This window comes from Gopherus flavomarginatus, chromosome 1 (genome assembly GCF_025201925.1).
Source record: "Gopherus flavomarginatus isolate rGopFla2 chromosome 1, rGopFla2.mat.asm, whole genome shotgun sequence".
NCBI lineage: Eukaryota > Metazoa > Chordata > Testudines > Testudinidae > Gopherus > Gopherus flavomarginatus.
Window position 1 is genome coordinate 345683116 of NC_066617.1, and position 17604 is coordinate 345700719.

Sequence of the window (17604 nt, forward strand, 5' to 3'; positions counted from 1 at the left end):
CATCCACATATATGCTGACCTCATAACTAGAACCAAGCAAAATGGATACTGATTATTCACATGCCAATGCATATCATACAAAATATTACATTTCCCCTCATTGATATCAAATTGACATTATACAACACATAAATGCTGATTTGCCTTCGTCCCAATCCCTTATCTACCCCACCCTACTTCCACCCAGAAGGCAGGATTGGATATTTCCTCAAGAAGGGTGGAGACTGAAAGACAGAGATATAGTATCCAGTACCTTGACCAAAAATTTGGCTCATAATTCTTTTTGGTAGTGTGTGAATACTACTGAATCCATATTTATCTCTGGGATCCAAAATAAACTGCAGAAAATGGCTCTGAATATACCTGGCTTGGTAGCTTTGATTGTGTTTTATGCAATAACTTTTGCCATTGGAATTTGGGCTTCTTGGAAAAGCAAAAAGGACCGGAAGAAAGGGAAACCAAGTGAGATGATCATAGTGGGGGGCAGGAACATGAATTTTTTCATTGGATTATTCACTGCAACTGGTAAGTGTTCTTAAAGGAAATTCTTTTATCTTATTAAAACCTTCAGGTTGAGTTTTTCTCATTCACAACATAAATTTGCTCTTTTAGGTCTGGGATATGGAATTAAAGTTTTATTAGCATTATGGACCAGATTGTGCCAGCCCTACTCACACTGAGCAGCCCCTAATGCCTTGAGTAGTCCCACTTAAATTAGTGGGACTCCCCGAGGAATACGATACTACTCAAGAGGATAGAATATGGTTCTAATTTAGGACCAGATTCTTCTACCTTCACTCGTGTTGAATACCTTGTTATGTGGGATACCGTGCCACTCGTCATGAGTAAGTCTATCAGGATCTGCCTATAAAGAAGGATTTATATATAGTTCTTTAAGGCATTTACATACTATGCTTCTGACACTCTATTTCTTTTGTGTTTTCCCATTGTCAGAGATTTGTCCCTCTTACCTGTCATTAGGGGAATGCAGTCCCAAGTGACATTTGTCTGGCCAACAGATTTGCTTGGTTTAAGTCTAAGCTGAAGACTCGCTTTTTTGAATGCAATATGTGCTTGACTGTTGTTTTAAGTGATTTATTTTCTTAAGCACACATTTACTATTGTAAAGCACCATGATACATGGGAATTATGTTCTATAAATCATTAAGGAACAATAAATGTAACGCTATTTGCTCTTGCTATCTGCTCCAGCCAGTGTCTAGCATTTACAAAAATAGAAATAAAAATAAACCTACTCCAATTGCCTAGAAATATTCTGAACATTAATGAGTTTTCCATGCAAATGTGGCTATTCACTTTTGAATATTGCCTCTCCAGAACTGTACTCAGGCCAGGTCTACACTGCAATGTTTTGTCAGCATAACTATGTCAGACAGGGGTGTAAAAAACCCTCATCCCCCAGCCAACACAGCTATGCTGGCAAAATCCCCAGAATAGATTCAGCTATGCTGACACCAGAGTGCTTCTGTTGCATAGCTAATGTCATCCAGGAAGGTGATGTTACTACCAAGGCAGAAAAACTCCTGTCAGTCTACACTGCATCCCCTGTGGGAGCCTTTGCCAGTATAACTGTACCAGTACAGCTGTATCCACAGAACCTGTGTAGTGTAAACTAGCCTTTAGGGTCAGATTCTGATTATCCTACCCACATTGTGTAGTACCTTATTCCAGAAATAGTGCCATTGGAGTAAATGTGAGTGTGCGTAAACACTCAACAGTGTGAATAGAGGGTTCACAGTCTGGCCCTGTATTTTTCAGCATGTTTTATGAGAGTAGTATGTCAATAGATGTCTCATCACTATTTCCCCCCACCCCTTTTTTTTTCCAGCAACATGGGTCGGAGGAGTATATATCAATGGTACAGCTGAAACTGTCTATCTTCCCACAAGAGGACTAGTGTGGGTCCAGGCACCAATAGGATTTGCTTTGTCCCTTGTTATTGGTAAAAAAAAAGCATGTTATAAATCTTTTTTTTTTTAATCCAGTGTTATGGATCTAAAAATTCCATCCTCTTCCAGTGTTGACTGGGTCTTTTTCCTGCTACCCAGAACACACAGGTTCACAGAGAGACTCTTGAGCTGAAGAAGTATGTAGTTTATTTGCTGAATCAGTGAGTGATCAGTGCACGGGAACAGGGCATAGCACAAGGCTAAATGCAAGCGCATACCCACATTCAGATGCTCGCCTTAAATACATTGTTACAAAATCAGTCATTATAGATATAAACACGTTTCTGCCTAACACTAAGATTAGTTTGCTAACTCAGTTGTTTACCTGATCAGGTTGTTGACCAAAATGTTCTCCTGATTGAATCGCTGACCAGTTGTTCATCTGATTGATGTGCTGGTTCAGCTTTTCACCTGGCTGTTCTACTTCCCTGCCAGACAAGCAGGTATCTTTTCACATGTCCCAACACCTACAATATACATTTGACATATTACATATTCTACACTCAGGTAACTGTCAAATACTGAGAGCTGTTTAAATTATTCTGAATGAAGTATCAGATAGTGGACATTCAAAAAGTGATATCATTGGCCTTTATTGGACTATTCTGCATACATACAATAAATTCAGGATGAAAATTCAAGGGATTAATAATTGTAGGATCAGGGCCTAAAATGCAGAACTCAATGGGGCTCTGTGAAAGAGCAGAGATTCACCTGCATGAGACAATCTACAGCAAAATAATCTTACTTGTGTGTTTTGCTTGCATGTGATATTCCGTGAATGCTGTTTTTCTCCAATATCCTTTTGGCAGTAGGAAAATCAGGCCCTCAGCAGAATGTATTTCTTTCTTTGAAATGTTGGTGGAGCTAAAAAGTATCAGCATGATTTCCCCACCAAAATACAGTCTCCTAACACCTTTAATCTCAGTGCATGTTTGTTACAGAAGACCTAGCCAAGTCCCTTAGTGCACAGTCACTAGTCAGCTGTAATTGTACCTATTTTGGAGCCCATGTGCTTCCAAGCCAGCTGGATCTGGTCAGCATCCAGCCACGGCCTCTAACTCTGGGTCTCTCTCAGGGTATGTGTACACAGCAATGTAAGCCTAAGATTAATGGGACTCAAGTTGACCTGACTCAACCTTGGGCTTGAGCTTTTATAATGCATTTTAACTCTAGGTTAAGGATTTTCTGACCCCTGGTGCTCACACTGGTAACATTGACAGACCCTGGTTGGCCCTTATGGCCCTTAGCTAAGGATGTAGAGCAGACTCATTAATCTAAGTGGTCTTGGTGCCACTAGATGGGACAGAACACCACACCCAGGAGGTGTGTGGGTTACACACACACACACACACACACACACACACACGCCAGTGTCGACACTCTAGGCCTAAGAATGTGTTGCACTGTGAGAAAACTCGCCCATGCTGTTTCCTAACTGTGGAAACAGAGTTATTGATGGGACACAGGTGACCATAAGGATCACATGAGTACATAAGCTGCATAATTAGCTCCTTTGGTGGCTGTCTCAATAGAATGACTGGCGTTTGAGAAGGCTTTACACTGACCTACCATCTAACCAGACAACTAGGCTGCCCACCTCTAGGCTGAGTCACTTTAGCAGGAAAATGCCCATGTGCGCCTGTTCTGAGGAGAATTAGCACATCAGGCTCTTGGGTTGTCAAACTATGAAAGTGAAACTTTGCAATTCTTAATTTCTAAAATAGGATGTTCAGTGAAGGTGTTTTTGTTTGGCTATTTTTTTATTTACTTTTGTCTGTTTGTTTTGAAGTTTCACATAAAAGACAGGTTTCAGAGGAAAAACACTCCAGCCTCGCTGGCAGCAGAGCAGTGAAGTGCATCCCCAGGGCTTGGGATACCATGTGCTCCAGCACCTCCCAGGATCCCTCATCCCTGCCCCGATGCATCCTGGGAGACGGGATAAGAGATCCCTGTGAGACTGTGAGGAAGTTTTGGGGCTGGCTCCCACTTACTGCCCTGACAGCACACACTGCCTGCGCACTCTGCACATGCAGCGCCCAGGGGACCAGAGAGTGGACTGGAGACCATGCAACAGCCCTGCAGGGAGGGGAAGCAGTCAGGGTAATAGGGGTCATCTGCCCCCAGGCCATGCTGAGCTGGGAGCTCTGCTCTCCCCTCTCCCTGCAAGGCAATCGCTTGATTCTTGTTCTGCTCTCAAGGGCCCCCGCCTTCCCTAGGGTTGCATGTTCAGTAGACAATGGGTTACCCTCTGATTTGACCTGCTGCCATTTGCAAAGGGAGGTGTAGCTTCCATTTGCAATAGAGTGCAACAGATGGCATCACAGATCATCGGCATAGAGAAGACTAAGGAAGTTGCCCGAAGGAACTCTGGGATACATCCGGAGGACTTCCAGGATCCAAGTCAAGCTGGGACCCCATGCAAATAAGAAAGCAATAGGGCTCGAACCCCAGATCCCAGTGCCACTTAACATGGGCTCCGACCCTCCAGCCCTGCAGGATCTTGGGATCCTAGGTCCGAGCCCTAAGTTAGCACAATTGGTGTGTGGACGCAAGGGGAGTTAGAGTTGAGCCCAGGCTCAAACCTAGGCTTACACTGCTGGGTAGACATACCCTAAGGCCCACTACTGGGTGCAGACCTCTTGTCTGGTCCCCTTTGTGGGTGCCCTGGACTGTAATTTAACTCTTTGGGGACACATGGCAGATAAAGTAAGGAACACAGGCTTTGCTCTGGAGTTTTTAAAATCACAGTAACCATTGCTGACAAAATATACAAGAGTTACAGATCTCTAGGAAAACAACAGGTGCCTGAATGTTCTTTCCCCTGTGTCTATGCTCATCCCTTCTTGTAAGTCCTTAGGCCTAGTCCATGTGTCCAGCAGTTAGGCCCCATGGGCCCTTTACCTTCTGCAGTCTCTGTTGTCCAGCAAGAGACTGAGAACCAAGAGCAGATCTTGCCTTTAAATAAGGTTTAAGTCTCCTTTGTCATGCTATCTACTGACCAGCTTCATCATCTCAGTCAGGTGGTTGAAGTCCTACTCCCCTGGGAGACAAACTGGGAGAACCAGTTTCCTTTAGCCTGGCCACTGGTTTCAGCAAATCCATTGTTCTGACAAGCACCATTGATGACTCTTGTGTTAGTTGCTTCAGGGAGGCGCCCTGCATTACAAGAAGCTGCCTTGGTCTGTCCTTGGCATCTCTAGGCAGGCACAACTACACATTCCAAATGCAAATCACATTCTTCAAAATGGCAGTTACAATGTCAAGGGCAGGTTACCATTAGATACAGCCATACGCCAGCCCATCACATAAAGCTGGAGTAATGGGTGTGCAACAGTGCCATTTGGGGGCAGTTTTCCCTGGAAGTGTGTAGTAGGAATTTAGCAGAATCCTACAAGTAGAGACAAGGAAGAGCTGCTCTTACACTGGGAAATATCTGTCCTGTGAAGACAACTGTGAGCATGAGCCAAAGCCCATTGATGTCAATGGAAAGATGCCCATTAATTTCTATTTCAGTCAGGCCCTAACGCAGTAGCCTATGGGCACGGCAACCCTTTCCCATGTGAGTAATCCTTACCAACACAAGAAGCCCCATTCAGAGACTGCAAGTCCAATCCAGCACCCCTTCCCCATGGCAGTAATCCCCAGACAAGCAGTCTGTAGGCATCAGGATTTGGCACTACAAACATTCATCAATTTTAATGGAACTACTTGTTTGAGTTAGGATTGTTGATATGAGGAAGGAGTGTAGGACTGGGCTCAGTTCATGAGATGCTGACATTAAAAACAAGCTAATTTAATTCTGGATGAGGCATAGGGGAGCTGCAGGTTTCACTGTATGTAACTGAGGGCAGCATTTATCTCAGTACATTGCATGGCATCTAGCATTCACAAAATCAAGGACAAATCTATTGCCTTCTATTGACCAAAGTGGGTAGCATAAGCAGGGGAAGGCTGTGCCTCCCCAAACAGCCTGGTGTGGCCCTGACCACACTCCACCCAGACAGCCCCCCCTGTTCGCCCTCGTCCTTCTCCCTTCACCCCAGCCCAGCTGGTCACTCGTCTTCAAGGAAGCATGCTGGGGCTGGGGCTGGGGCTGGGGCTGGGGCTGGGGCTAGGGTGGCCATGGCCGGGAAGTGGGGTGGCTGGGGCCACCCAGCACTGAGGGGCCCCCGGGCACTTGGGCAGCACCACCCGGTGCTGGGGGGGGAAGGATGTCAGAGCTGGGACTGTCCACTCTGTGCTTGGGAGCGCTCAGGGGCTGGGGGGAGGGGCTGGCAGTCATGAGGAGGGTGGGACTCTGGGATCCAGCAGGGCATTGGGCAGGGGCTAGCCTCCCTGAGTCAGAGGGTCACTCACCCATGCCAAAGCGCATTTTTTTCAGATAATGTAAGACCCTTTACAGTGAAAACTCTTTAGGGCCTCGCATTGCCTGAAGGAGATGGTTATTGATGAGAAATTCACTTTAAAAAGCTTGGTAAATGTGGATATTTAATTAATTGTGGACGTGATCAGCTGACAGACATTTTAATGGGGAACATTAGCAAGTAATTGCAATGTGACCAGTGAACATTGACTAATGCTGGCTTTAATACAGATGTCATTTAGAACAAGACAGTTCTGAAAATTGCTTAGGAGACTGTATAAAATTCAATGACAATATTATCATTTTTGATAGGTGGCCTCTTCTTTGTAAATCCAATGAGATCCAAAAATTATGTGACAATGATGGATCCTCTCCAAGAAACATACGGGAACATGATTGGAAGCCTTCTCTTTATTCCACCATTAATAGGAGATATATTCTGGTTTGCAGCTATTCTTGCTTCATTAGGTAAATATATTTGCTCTGCTGTTGTATTTGATAGAAAGATGATGTAGCAAAACACAGAGGACGAGGGAAAGACAACCCTGGATAGCTTTGCTTTACATCACCTTTTGCGGATTATGTGTTCATCACTCATTCATGAAAATATATTGTTTATTCCCTTTCCTAATGTTTCTTGTGCATGTTTAAAGTAAAACGGATGGAAATATAAAATTCACATTTCCATAGTACGAGGTAATGCTGTGTATTTATTATCATCTTGATATTATAAATAGGGACTGAAGTGCAGAGAGCGGAAGTGACATGGCCAAGGTCACAAAGTAAATTGGTGGTAGCACAAGAAATAAAACTCCGGAATCATTGGCTTCTAGCCAGGTGCACTAACCACTAGACTACATTGCCACTGGTATCATTTAACCACTTATTTGTATAATAAGAAACTTGCACATATAAAACCTGTTCTGATTGTTCAAAACTGTCTTTGCCTGCAGGGGCAACAATGAGGGTCATTTTGGATATCGGAGGCTATTTGGCCATCATCATATCGGCATGCACTGTTATACTCTACACTTTACTGGGAGGGCTGTATTCAGTTGCATACACAGATGTGATACAGCTGATTTTTATTATGCTCAGCCTGGTAAGTTCAATGCATTTCTGTGTTGTCAATTTTCTCAATATTGCATAACTAAAGATGAGAGAGAAAATTCCTCTCACATTTTCACCAGTCTCAGTCCAAAGTAGGGCCATTGACACTGGTCTCAGACCCCAAAGCTCTACTTTAGGTGTAAAAACAAAAAGGCCCCTGGTCTACATAAAGCCAGTTTTTCAACTTTTACTTAGGTTGAGTAGCACTTACTCATGGGTGTAGTCTATTATCTATTCACATGAGTAAATGCTATTCCATTTGAGTAACGATTGCACAATCTAGCCCATAATTATCTTCGCTGGAAATAAACAAAACTCAAGAAGATGTCTATCCAAAAACGCCAATTAATTTAAATAAAGCAACCACGCTTTTAACTACACGATGCAAGGCACGAGACGTAATTCTTCCAGTCTACCCTGCATTGATTAGGCCTCACTGGAGTATTGGGTCCAGTTCTGGGCACTACATTTCAGGAAAGATGTGAACAAATTGGAAAACTCCAGGAAAGAGCAACAAAAAAGATTAAAGTTCTAGAAAACATGACCTCTGGGGGAAGATTGAAAAAATTGGATTTGTTTAGTCTAGAGAAGAGAAGACTGAGAAGGGGACATGGTAACAGTTTTCAAGTACATAAAAGGTTGTTACAAGGATGAGGAGGAAATTTATTCTTGTTAACCTCTGAGGATAGAACTAGAAGCAATGGGCTTAAATTGCAGCAAGGGAGGTTTAGGTTGGACATTAGGAAAAACTTCCTGTCAGGGTGGTTAAGCACTGGAATAAATTGCCTAGGGAGGTTGTGAAATCTCCGTCATTGGAAGTTTTAAAGAGTAGGTTAGACAAACACCTGTCAGGGATGGTCTAGATCAGTGTTTCCCAAACTTGGGACGCCGCTTGTGTAGGGAAAGCCCCTGGCAGGCTGGGCCAGTTTGTTTACCTGTCCCATCCGCAGGTCTGGCCAATCGTGGTTCCCACTGGCCCTGGTTCGCTGCTCCAGGCTAATGGGAGCTGCTGGAAGCGATGGTCAGTACATCCCTCGGGCAGCCCTGCTTCCAGCAGCCCCCATTGACCTGGACCGGCGAACCGCGGCCAGTGGGAGCTGCGATCGGCCGGACCTGTGGACGTGGCAGGTAAACTCACTGGCCCGGCCCGCCAGGGGCTTACACTACCCAAGTGGCATCCCAAGTTTGGGAAACACTGGTCTAGATAATACTTAGTCCTGCCTTAAGTGCAGGGGACTGGACTAGATGACTCTTGAGGTCCCTTCCAGTCCAACACTTCTATGTGACCAGGCAGATGTAGGACTGGGCCCAAGAATGGGGGCAAACAAATGACTCTTTGCACCTCCTTTGTGCCTGGTGCACAGCTGAGAATGTGCTTAATTTCTCTGTGTCTGAGTTTATCCAACATTACAACGGTGATAATAATTCATACATGGTGGCCCTTTCTGATGGACTCTGCTTTTCCTGTTGATAACTGAACATTGACATACCACATTCTTGACATAGAGGATATGATACATGGAGTGAAGTTTTAACCTTAATGCATTAGTGAATTACACTGGGCTGGCATTAGGGTGACTAGATAGCAGGTGTGAAAATCAGGACAGGCGGTGAGGGATCACAGGCACTTATATAAGACAAAGCCCCAAATATCGGGACTGTCCCTATAAAATCAAGACATCAGTCTAGCTGGCACTGAAAGGCCTTGTAGAACAAGAAGGAATTTGAATGAGCTTGACGGAAATGCTTAGGAAAAAGAAGAGGGAATGAGATACAGGAACAGGAATAAAGGGTGGCATGAAATGAGGATGAGCAGGAAAAGGAGACAAAAGGGACAGTTAGGCAGCAGGCTTGGGATGTTTGTAGAAGGCAGGAGTGGTAGAGGAGGAAATTAGAGTAAAGGCAAGGCCAAGAAGTTTGAATAGAATATAGAAGTGAGAGGAAGCTAGTGAAGAGATTCAGTGTTTCCATTTTAATCCCAGTGGATCTGTGTCCCATTTGCCCTGCTCAACTCTGCAACAGAAAACATTTATTACACTGCTGCTCAGGAATCCTACCAAGCCGCTTGGACTGGGCAAGTACAAACAGAATATCTTGGAAGGTGGCTGGATGACTTCTTATATCTGGTAAGAAATCTTTCTTGGATGGGCTGGTGGGTGGGAAATTGGACCGGGTGAATAGTTTCATCATCCATTCCAAAGCCAGAGTTCCACAGAGTTGGCAAAAGACTCATCCCTGAAACAAAGGTCACCGCCCTGCCAAATTTCAACTTTCTGCTCCCAAGCATCAAGGCGCTAAGAAAGAGTCACAAAAAAGACATTTTTCAGTGGCCACATTTTCAGGAAACAGCTAGACCATTCCGGCTAAACTTAAAAAAACAAATCAGCTGGAGGCAAAAATTTCACCCCAAACAGTTGAAGTTTGTTAAAGGTATAAGCAACTTGAAACTAAGCTCTTATAATGATACGTGTTAGGTAACCTTGATAACAGAAGGTGCTACCAGCCCTACCAATAAAGTAATACTAATAAGCAAGGAATGTTGTCTCACTGCATTAACATTTGAACGTTTCAGGTTCTTGGTAGTATCCCGTGGCAAATTTATTTCCAGCGAGTTCTCTCAGCCTCCTCACCAAGACAAGCAAGGCTCGTTTCCTATCTCTCTGGATTGGGGAGCTTTTTAATGGCCATCCCCTCTGTGCTCATAGGGGCCGTAGCAGCATCCACAGGTAAAACTAAATCATGTGGTTTTAAGAAATGTACTTTTTGCTCAAGATTTAAAATCAGTGGCCAAGATTATTAAAATGGGGCCTAAAGGTAGGACTCCACTGTCCTAATTTAGGCACCTAACAAAGCAGCCTGGTTTCATTGCTGAGCATCTAGTAGTTCTTACTGACATCAGTGGGAGCTGCTGGATGTTTAGCATTTTTGATATTCAGGCCACTTATTTAGGGGCCCAAATCAGAATGCTGGAGCCTTCCAGCTTCTGATTCAGGTGTTCAAGTACCTAATATATATTTAAATCTCAGTTGTGGGATCTCCATTAGAGTATTAATGTCTTCCTTATGTTTTATGTTAGGTAAAGAAGTGGGCTGCCACATTTATATTCTGTGCACAGTACAATACATACACTTGAGCGCAAAAAGAAAAAAAAAGACCAATACAACTTATTTTTCCTCACTGCTTTATACTCACAATCTTCACTGAGTTGTGTCAGTGTCATTGATCATGTTCAGAGGAGAAAACGCTCAAAGGAATTTACAGGTTCAGTGATAAAACAAAAAAAAACCCAACTCCCTCTCCCTTCCCCTCCAAAAAACCACAACCACCCTAGTTGGAGCAGGATCAAGCTCTTATGGAGGTAAATAGCTTAGTAAGAGTCAGAAAAGGATTTGATATTTATGAGCTAAAGCTATCAGAGAAATCAGTGCAAAGACCCCATCTCTGAGCAATCAAGGTCTGGAGAGCGGACAGACCTCTCAGTTCCCCATTCCCAGAAGTAGCAGAGGGGACACTCCTGCAGGCGCATTGTGCACTCTCCATTGTACACTGGACCAATCATCCCTCCAACTGGTTGACTCAGTTCACTGCCAGTTTACCCAGCAGTATTGAACCATTGTGCCCCTTATTTGATGCATAAACTAGTGTTAGGGTTTGGCATTAACAACATATACATGTTTTCTAGCTAGGTTTCCAAGGACTTTCAGTTCTCGTGCTTCAGGACATAAGAACATAAGAATAGCCCTACTGGGTCAGATCAAAGGTCCATCTAGCCAAGTATCCTGTCTTCTGACAGAGGCCAGTGCTGCCAGGTGCCCCAGAGGGAATGAACAGAACAGCTAACCATCAAGTGATCCATCCTCTGTCACTCATTCCAACTTCTGGCAAATGGAGGCTAGGGACACCATCCCTTCCCATCCTGGCTAATAGTTTATCTAATTTATCTAGTTCTTTTTTGAACCCTGTTATGGTCTTGGCCATCACAACATCCTCTGGCAAAGACTTCTACAGGTTGTCTGGGCGTTTTGTGAAAAAATATTTCCTTGTATTTGTTTTAAACCTGCTGCCTATTAATTTCATTTGGTGACCCCTAGTTCTTCTGTTATGAGAAGTAGTAACCAACACTGCCTTACCTACTTTCTCTACACCAGTCATGATTTTATAGACCTCTATCATATCCCCCCTTAGCCATCTCTTTTCCAAGCTGAAAAGCCCCAGTCTTATAAATCTCTCCTCATATACTGATACATGATCACTGATACACATACACTGAGCACCAGCTGGAGTCAGGAAACAACCTAATCTAAGTACTAGAACACAGTTTCTATCTGCACAAGGATGGCTCTTTGTAGATATACAGCTCTGAAGGCAACAAAAGCATGAATTACATATTTAATTCTTCACTTCCTTTTATTGTTCTGTGTTCAAGACTGGAACCAGACAAGTTATGGTCTTCCAACACCAGTGGAGAGAGGAGAGTCAGCCATGATACTGCCATTAGTGTTGCATTATCTCTGTCCAACCTACATTTCCATTGGCGGCCTGGGAGCTATTGCTGCTGCCGTCATGTCTTCTGCAGATTCAGCCCTTCTCTCTGCCAGCTCTATGTTTGCACACAATATCTACAGAAAAATTCTTAGGAAACAGGTAACAGATTCATAACTAGTGTTTACAGCGGGGAGAAACTGCTGAAAAGCTTTTCAAAATTTTTGCCATCATTTCATGTGTCTGATTTCAGATTCCCAAAATTTCAACTGTTTGTCAAATGTAGGGAGACTGGAATTTTCACATGATATTTGCTCTCCCCAGTACAGCATTACTCTCTGCTGGAAGCCCGGAGACCCCAGACTTGAATACTTGTCTGTCATGACTGGGATATGTGACCTTGTCCAAGTCATTTAGACCCAGATTCTTAAAGGTATTTAGTCAATTGCTGTATTCAGCATTGTAAGGCCCAACTGATTTAGAAGCCTAAACTAATTTTAAAAAACGATTAAGGCCCTTAAGTGTCTAATCCCATTGGCTGTCAATGGTATTTTGGCTCCTAATTGCTGAAATCCTGTTAGAAAATGAGATTTGGTTAGGTACTGCAACAATGAGCACAGCAATGCCCAGTGCTTAATTTGTAAAGAAAGAGGTGCCAGGGTTCAAGCAATTAGGTGATGGGTCTCAAGCAATTATTTTACATTCATAATTGATGCAGCAAGCCCAGAGGTGCTGGGGCTATGAACTGTCAAGCCTAGAGATCTGGCACAAATTAAAGACTGGCAATGCCTAAAAACCATTAAAAATCTGTGCTATGCCCTCTGGGAGCCTTGTTCGCCCATCTTTTAAAATGGGAGTAAGAACATTTAAGTAGAAGTGTTGTGAAACATACATGTAACTGTGGTTAGAGGTCACAAATTATGTTGTAACAAAGATGAAATTCATAGATCACACCTCTATATTTCACAACAACAGGGACTGATTAATGCTTTAACAGACTGTATGTTATTGATACAACACAGAGAGTCTGATCCTGCTCCCATTGCAGCAAATGGGAGTTTTACTATAGACTTCAATGGGGATAGCATCAAGTCCGTAAAGGTATACAAGTCAGAGGTGGTAACAGAGTCTAGGAGCTACTGCTTCCCATTCCTGTGGTCAGCTGGCTAGCCCATGCTGCCAAAGTCAAACTGGGTTTTGCAAAAACACCGGAAGTTTGCAGAAGTTCTGTAAACTCAAAATGGCAAATGTTTTGATTATGGATATGTCTACACAGAAACTAGACACCCGCAGCTGGCCCATACTAGCCAACTTTGGCTTGCGGGGCCCGGGCTGCTGGGCTGTTCTATTGCTGTGTAGACTTTCAGGGTCGGGTTGGAGCCTGGGTTCTAGGACCCTGTGGGGTAGGAGGATCCCAGAGCTCAGCCTCCAGGCCGAGCCTGGAAGTCTACACAACAATGAAACAGCCCCACAGCCTGAGCCCCGTGAGCTTGAGTCAGCAGACACAGGCCAACCACAGGTTTTCCTTTGCTGTGTAGACATACTCTATGTTGCTTAGCTCCAGTATTTGATAGTAAGTTCTTACTATTTATTTTACTATGTATTTTTCTATTATTATTAGCTACTCTAATTCCAAAGATGTCTTTCAAAATGAACATGGCCCCGAGGTTTGAATGTAGAGTTTTTCTAATTCAGATCCAGCCCAGGTTAGTAATGCTTACAAATAGACTTCAGCTGAAGAATTTAGTTCTGGATCCAGATTTTGAACACACCTACGTGTAGAGGTATTTGGATCTAGAATTTTGGTTTGGCCCATCAGAAGCTATTTGTAAAATTTGGATCTGGATATTATTTATATGATCACTGTAAACTTGAGATTGGATTCAGGGTGAGATTAAAAAATAAGCCAATAATGATTTCTACAACAATTCTCCCTTATTTTATAGGCTACGGAGAAAGAAGTTGTCTGTATAATGAGGGTCTCCATGGTGGTTTTTGGGGCAGCTGCTGCAGGCCTGGCTTTTTACTCCCATTCTATTTATGATCTGTGGTTCCTGAGTGGCGAGCTGGTGTACGCCCTTCTCTTTCCTCAGCTCTTCTGCGTCCTCTTCATTCCCAACACCAACACATATGGCTCAGCTGCTGGATTCCTCTTCGGGTTCCTGTTAAGGCTGCTGGCAGGGGAGCCTTCCCTAAAAATCCCCCCTGTAATCCACTACCCAGGCTGCTCGCTTGTGGACGGGGTCTACATCCAGCTGTTCCCTTTTAAAACCTTCACCATGCTTCTCACTTTGGGGACTATCGTTGCTGTTTCATACCTGGTGGCGTTTTTGTTTAAGAGAAACATCCTCCCTCGCAGATGGGATGTTTGCAGTGTAATAGAAGAAAATAGTGCATTCACCCACCCGCCCTGCGCCATATAGAAGAAGTGGATTTACAAGCAGCTATGCTACTAGAGAATCATGATTAAATGCAGGGCATCACTGAGCATTCTGCAGTTAATTTACCAGCTCAGTGACACTTATTTTTCAGTCTTCTCTCGCCAATCATGAATAATTTGGTAGATTCATAAAAAGAACAAGAATTCCATTTGCACTATGAAAAGGAATGAAGTCAGAATATGCAATGATTTAAGGGCCTCTGATGAAGGAACCTGATCCTGCAGTGGTTAGAATTGTTAATATAATGAAATAACTCAGTGCTTCTGTGTGTTCTTGGTACCAGGAGCTCAAAAAATGCAGTAGGGATGAGAGGGTTACAAAGTGAGTTGCCACAGATGTGAACTGCGTACATGACACCTCCACATCGCACAACAAAGGGGACTGATTGATGCTTTAATAAATTTTATTCATAAGACACACACAGGCTGATTCTGCTCCCATTGCAGCAAATGGGAGTTTTACTACAGACTTCAATGGGGATAGCATCAGGCCTATGAAAGTATATAAACAAGTATGCTACATTTTGAATTTGATATAGTCCCGGTGAAATGGCAAAGCCATCTGTTAAGGGAGAGATCAGATGTGGAAAAAAATAAGTCACCCACTACTTTTACAATGCATAAATTATACATTGGACCAACCAGGCTATTGAAATCAATACTTTACATTAGCTATACTGAATTTTACAGAGGTATGGCCTAGTCACAGCTTAGACAGAAGTCTGGGAGCCAGAAATTCCTGAGTTCTATATATACATTTGCCAGTGACTCCCTCTTGAGGTCTTGGTGAAGTCATTTACACTGTGCTCCCCAGTTTTATTATCTGCAAAATGGGGATAATAGCCCCAATTCAGAATCTCACTTAATCATATGCTTACCTGTAAGCAACTGAGCAAACGTATCTCTGTTTAACAAAGCACTTAAGCACATGCTTAAAGTTAAACATGTGAGCAGTCCCTTTGACACCAAATTTTGAACATGCTGAAGTGCTTTGCTGAACGAGGAACGACAATACTTCCCTGCATCACATGAGGCGGTGATGATTAATTAGCTAAGGTTTGTGAAGAGGTTTGAAGATGAAAAATTTTAAGTAAGGATGCACCCACTCCAGCTTTCACTGAAGTCATTCAAAACGTCCAGTGATTTGAGTGGGGGCAAGATGGTGTTTGTACACTGATTTGAACATAGAAGACACTATACATGGATACTTACCATTAAATCTCAGTTGCTGTACATAGATACAAACATATTACCCAAAAAGAAGGTAATGTAATTGACACAAACAATCTCAATCCTTAGCCCTACTGCTGAGCCTGCTAACCATGCGGGTGGCTAACATGGACAGTGGTCAACTAAGATCTTTATTTAGACCAACTCTTTGTTTACAGGTTTTCTGAACATCAGTCAGGTAAGGATTCTTCAACATTATTAAGGCCCTACCAAATTCAGGTCCATTTTGGTCAATTTCAAAGCCAAAGGACTTTTAAAAATAGTAAATTTCATGATTTCAGCTATTTAAATCTGAAATTTCAAGGTGTTGTAATTGTAGGGGTCCTGAACCAAAAAGGAGTCATGGGAGGGTCACAAGGTTATTGTAGGGGGGTTGAGGTATTGCTACCCTAACTTCTGTACTGCTGCTGCTGGCGGTGGCTGTCTTCAGTGCTGGGCAGCTGGAGAGTGGCAGCTGCTGGCCGGGAGCCCAGATCTGAAGGCAAAGACACTGCCAGCAGCAGTGCAGAAGTAAGGATGGCCTAGTATGGTATTGCCACCCTTACGTCTGTGCTGCTACCTGAAGACCTGGGCCCTCGGTCAGCAGGCATCACTCTCCAGCCACCCAGCTCTGAAGGCAGCGGTGCAGAAGTAGGGGTGGCATGGTATGGTATTGCCACTCTTATTTCTGCACTGCTGCTGGTGGGGCACTGCCTTCAGAGCTGGGCACCCGGCCAACAGCCGCAGCTCTTTGGCCATCGATCTCTGAAGGCATCACAGAAGAAAGGGTGGTAATACTGCAACCCCCCCCCACCCAAGAAACTTGTGTCTCCCCCGCCCCCCACAACTCCCTTTTGGGTCAGATCCCCCAATTTGAGAAACGCTGTTCTCCCTCATGAAATCTGTAAAGGGGTAAAAACACACAAAAGACCATATTTCATGGGGGGAGACCAGATTTCATGGTCCGTGGCACGTTTTTCATGGCCATGAATTTGGTAGGGTCCTACTCATTCCTGATCTGGCTGGATTGGAAGGACAGCCCTAGAAGTAAAAATCTATTACCAACTTGCTGCACCATCTACTGTCCACTTCTGTGATCCCAGCCATGCTAAAGTTATGCTAAACAGAGGAAAAGTTTCTTGGGAAGAGACCTATTCCTCAGTTGTTATTCATATACAGTGTTAAAATGCAATAACATTTATGTGACTGAGTGCTATTGAGTATCATCTTACTTTACCCAGATAAACTCTATGATGTCATGGCTTAAACTTCATAAACAATTGGACCTCTCTGAACCTAACCCAAACCTTCACAGTTCTGGCTTCCAATCTGATCATGTCTCCTCAGTTTCTTTCCATATTCTCTTTCTAATTTGCTACAATGAAACAAGGCTTGTGGCTTAGAAACTTTATAAATTTCTCTTCTAGTAGGGAACTTGAAAAAGCTAGCCAGGTAATATTGCCATTTACATTATGGTAGCTCCTAGGGGCCTGAGGACTCTCATTGTGGTAGGGACTGTAAAGACATAACTAAGAGGCGGCTCCTGCCCTCAAGAGCTTACAGCAGGGGTCAGCAAACTTTCAGAAGTGCTGTGCCGAGTCTTCATTTATTCACTCTGATTTAAGGTTTTGCGTGTCAGTGATACATTTTAACATTTTTAGAAGGTCTCTTTCTATGTCTATAATATATAACTAAACTATTGTTGTATGTAAAGTAAATAAGGTTTTAAAAATGTTTAAGAAGGTTCATTTAAAATTAAATTAAAATGCAGAGCCCCTCGGACCGGTGGCCAGGACCCGAGCAGTGTGAGTGCCACTGAAAATCAGCTCACGTGCCACCTTTGGCACACCTGCGATAGGTTGCCTACCCCAGGTTAGAGTGTAAGCAAGGTGTCTTACTGCAAATGAAGACTTAAGCAAATATCCCTGGTGCTTTTGTGAACTAAGGGACTTTACATCCACTTATAACTGCCAGCAATTGCGATTGAAGAATGTCAATCAGTGGACACAAAGAGCTAACTAGACTTG

The 17604-nt window shown here is 43.5% G+C and overlaps 1 protein-coding gene across 1 annotated transcript; it reads left to right on the forward strand.

Annotated features, from left to right (window-relative positions):
* Positions 1–347: 347 nt before the first annotated feature.
* LOC127045571 (high-affinity choline transporter 1-like) lies at positions 348–14394 on the forward strand. Its single transcript, XM_050941757.1, has 9 exons — positions 348–525; positions 1850–1963; positions 6649–6804; positions 7290–7438; positions 9429–9572; positions 10019–10172; positions 11873–12090; positions 13875–14338; positions 14370–14394. The coding sequence occupies exons 1-9, from the start codon at positions 348–350 to the stop codon at positions 14392–14394; spliced, it is 1602 nt and encodes a 533-aa protein (XP_050797714.1).
* The last annotated feature ends 3210 nt before the right edge of the window (positions 14395–17604 follow it).

Coding starts and splice junctions, on each gene's coding strand:
- LOC127045571 (XM_050941757.1), top strand. CDS start 348: ATGGCTCTGAATATACCTGGCTTGGTAGCTTTGATTGTGTTTTATGCA. Junction 526..1,849: donor TGGATTATTCACTGCAACTG/GTAAGTGTTCTT, acceptor TTTTTTTTCCAG/CAACATGGGTCGGAGGAGTA. Junction 6,805..7,289: donor AGCTATTCTTGCTTCATTAG/GTAAATATATTT, acceptor CTTTGCCTGCAG/GGGCAACAATGAGGGTCATT.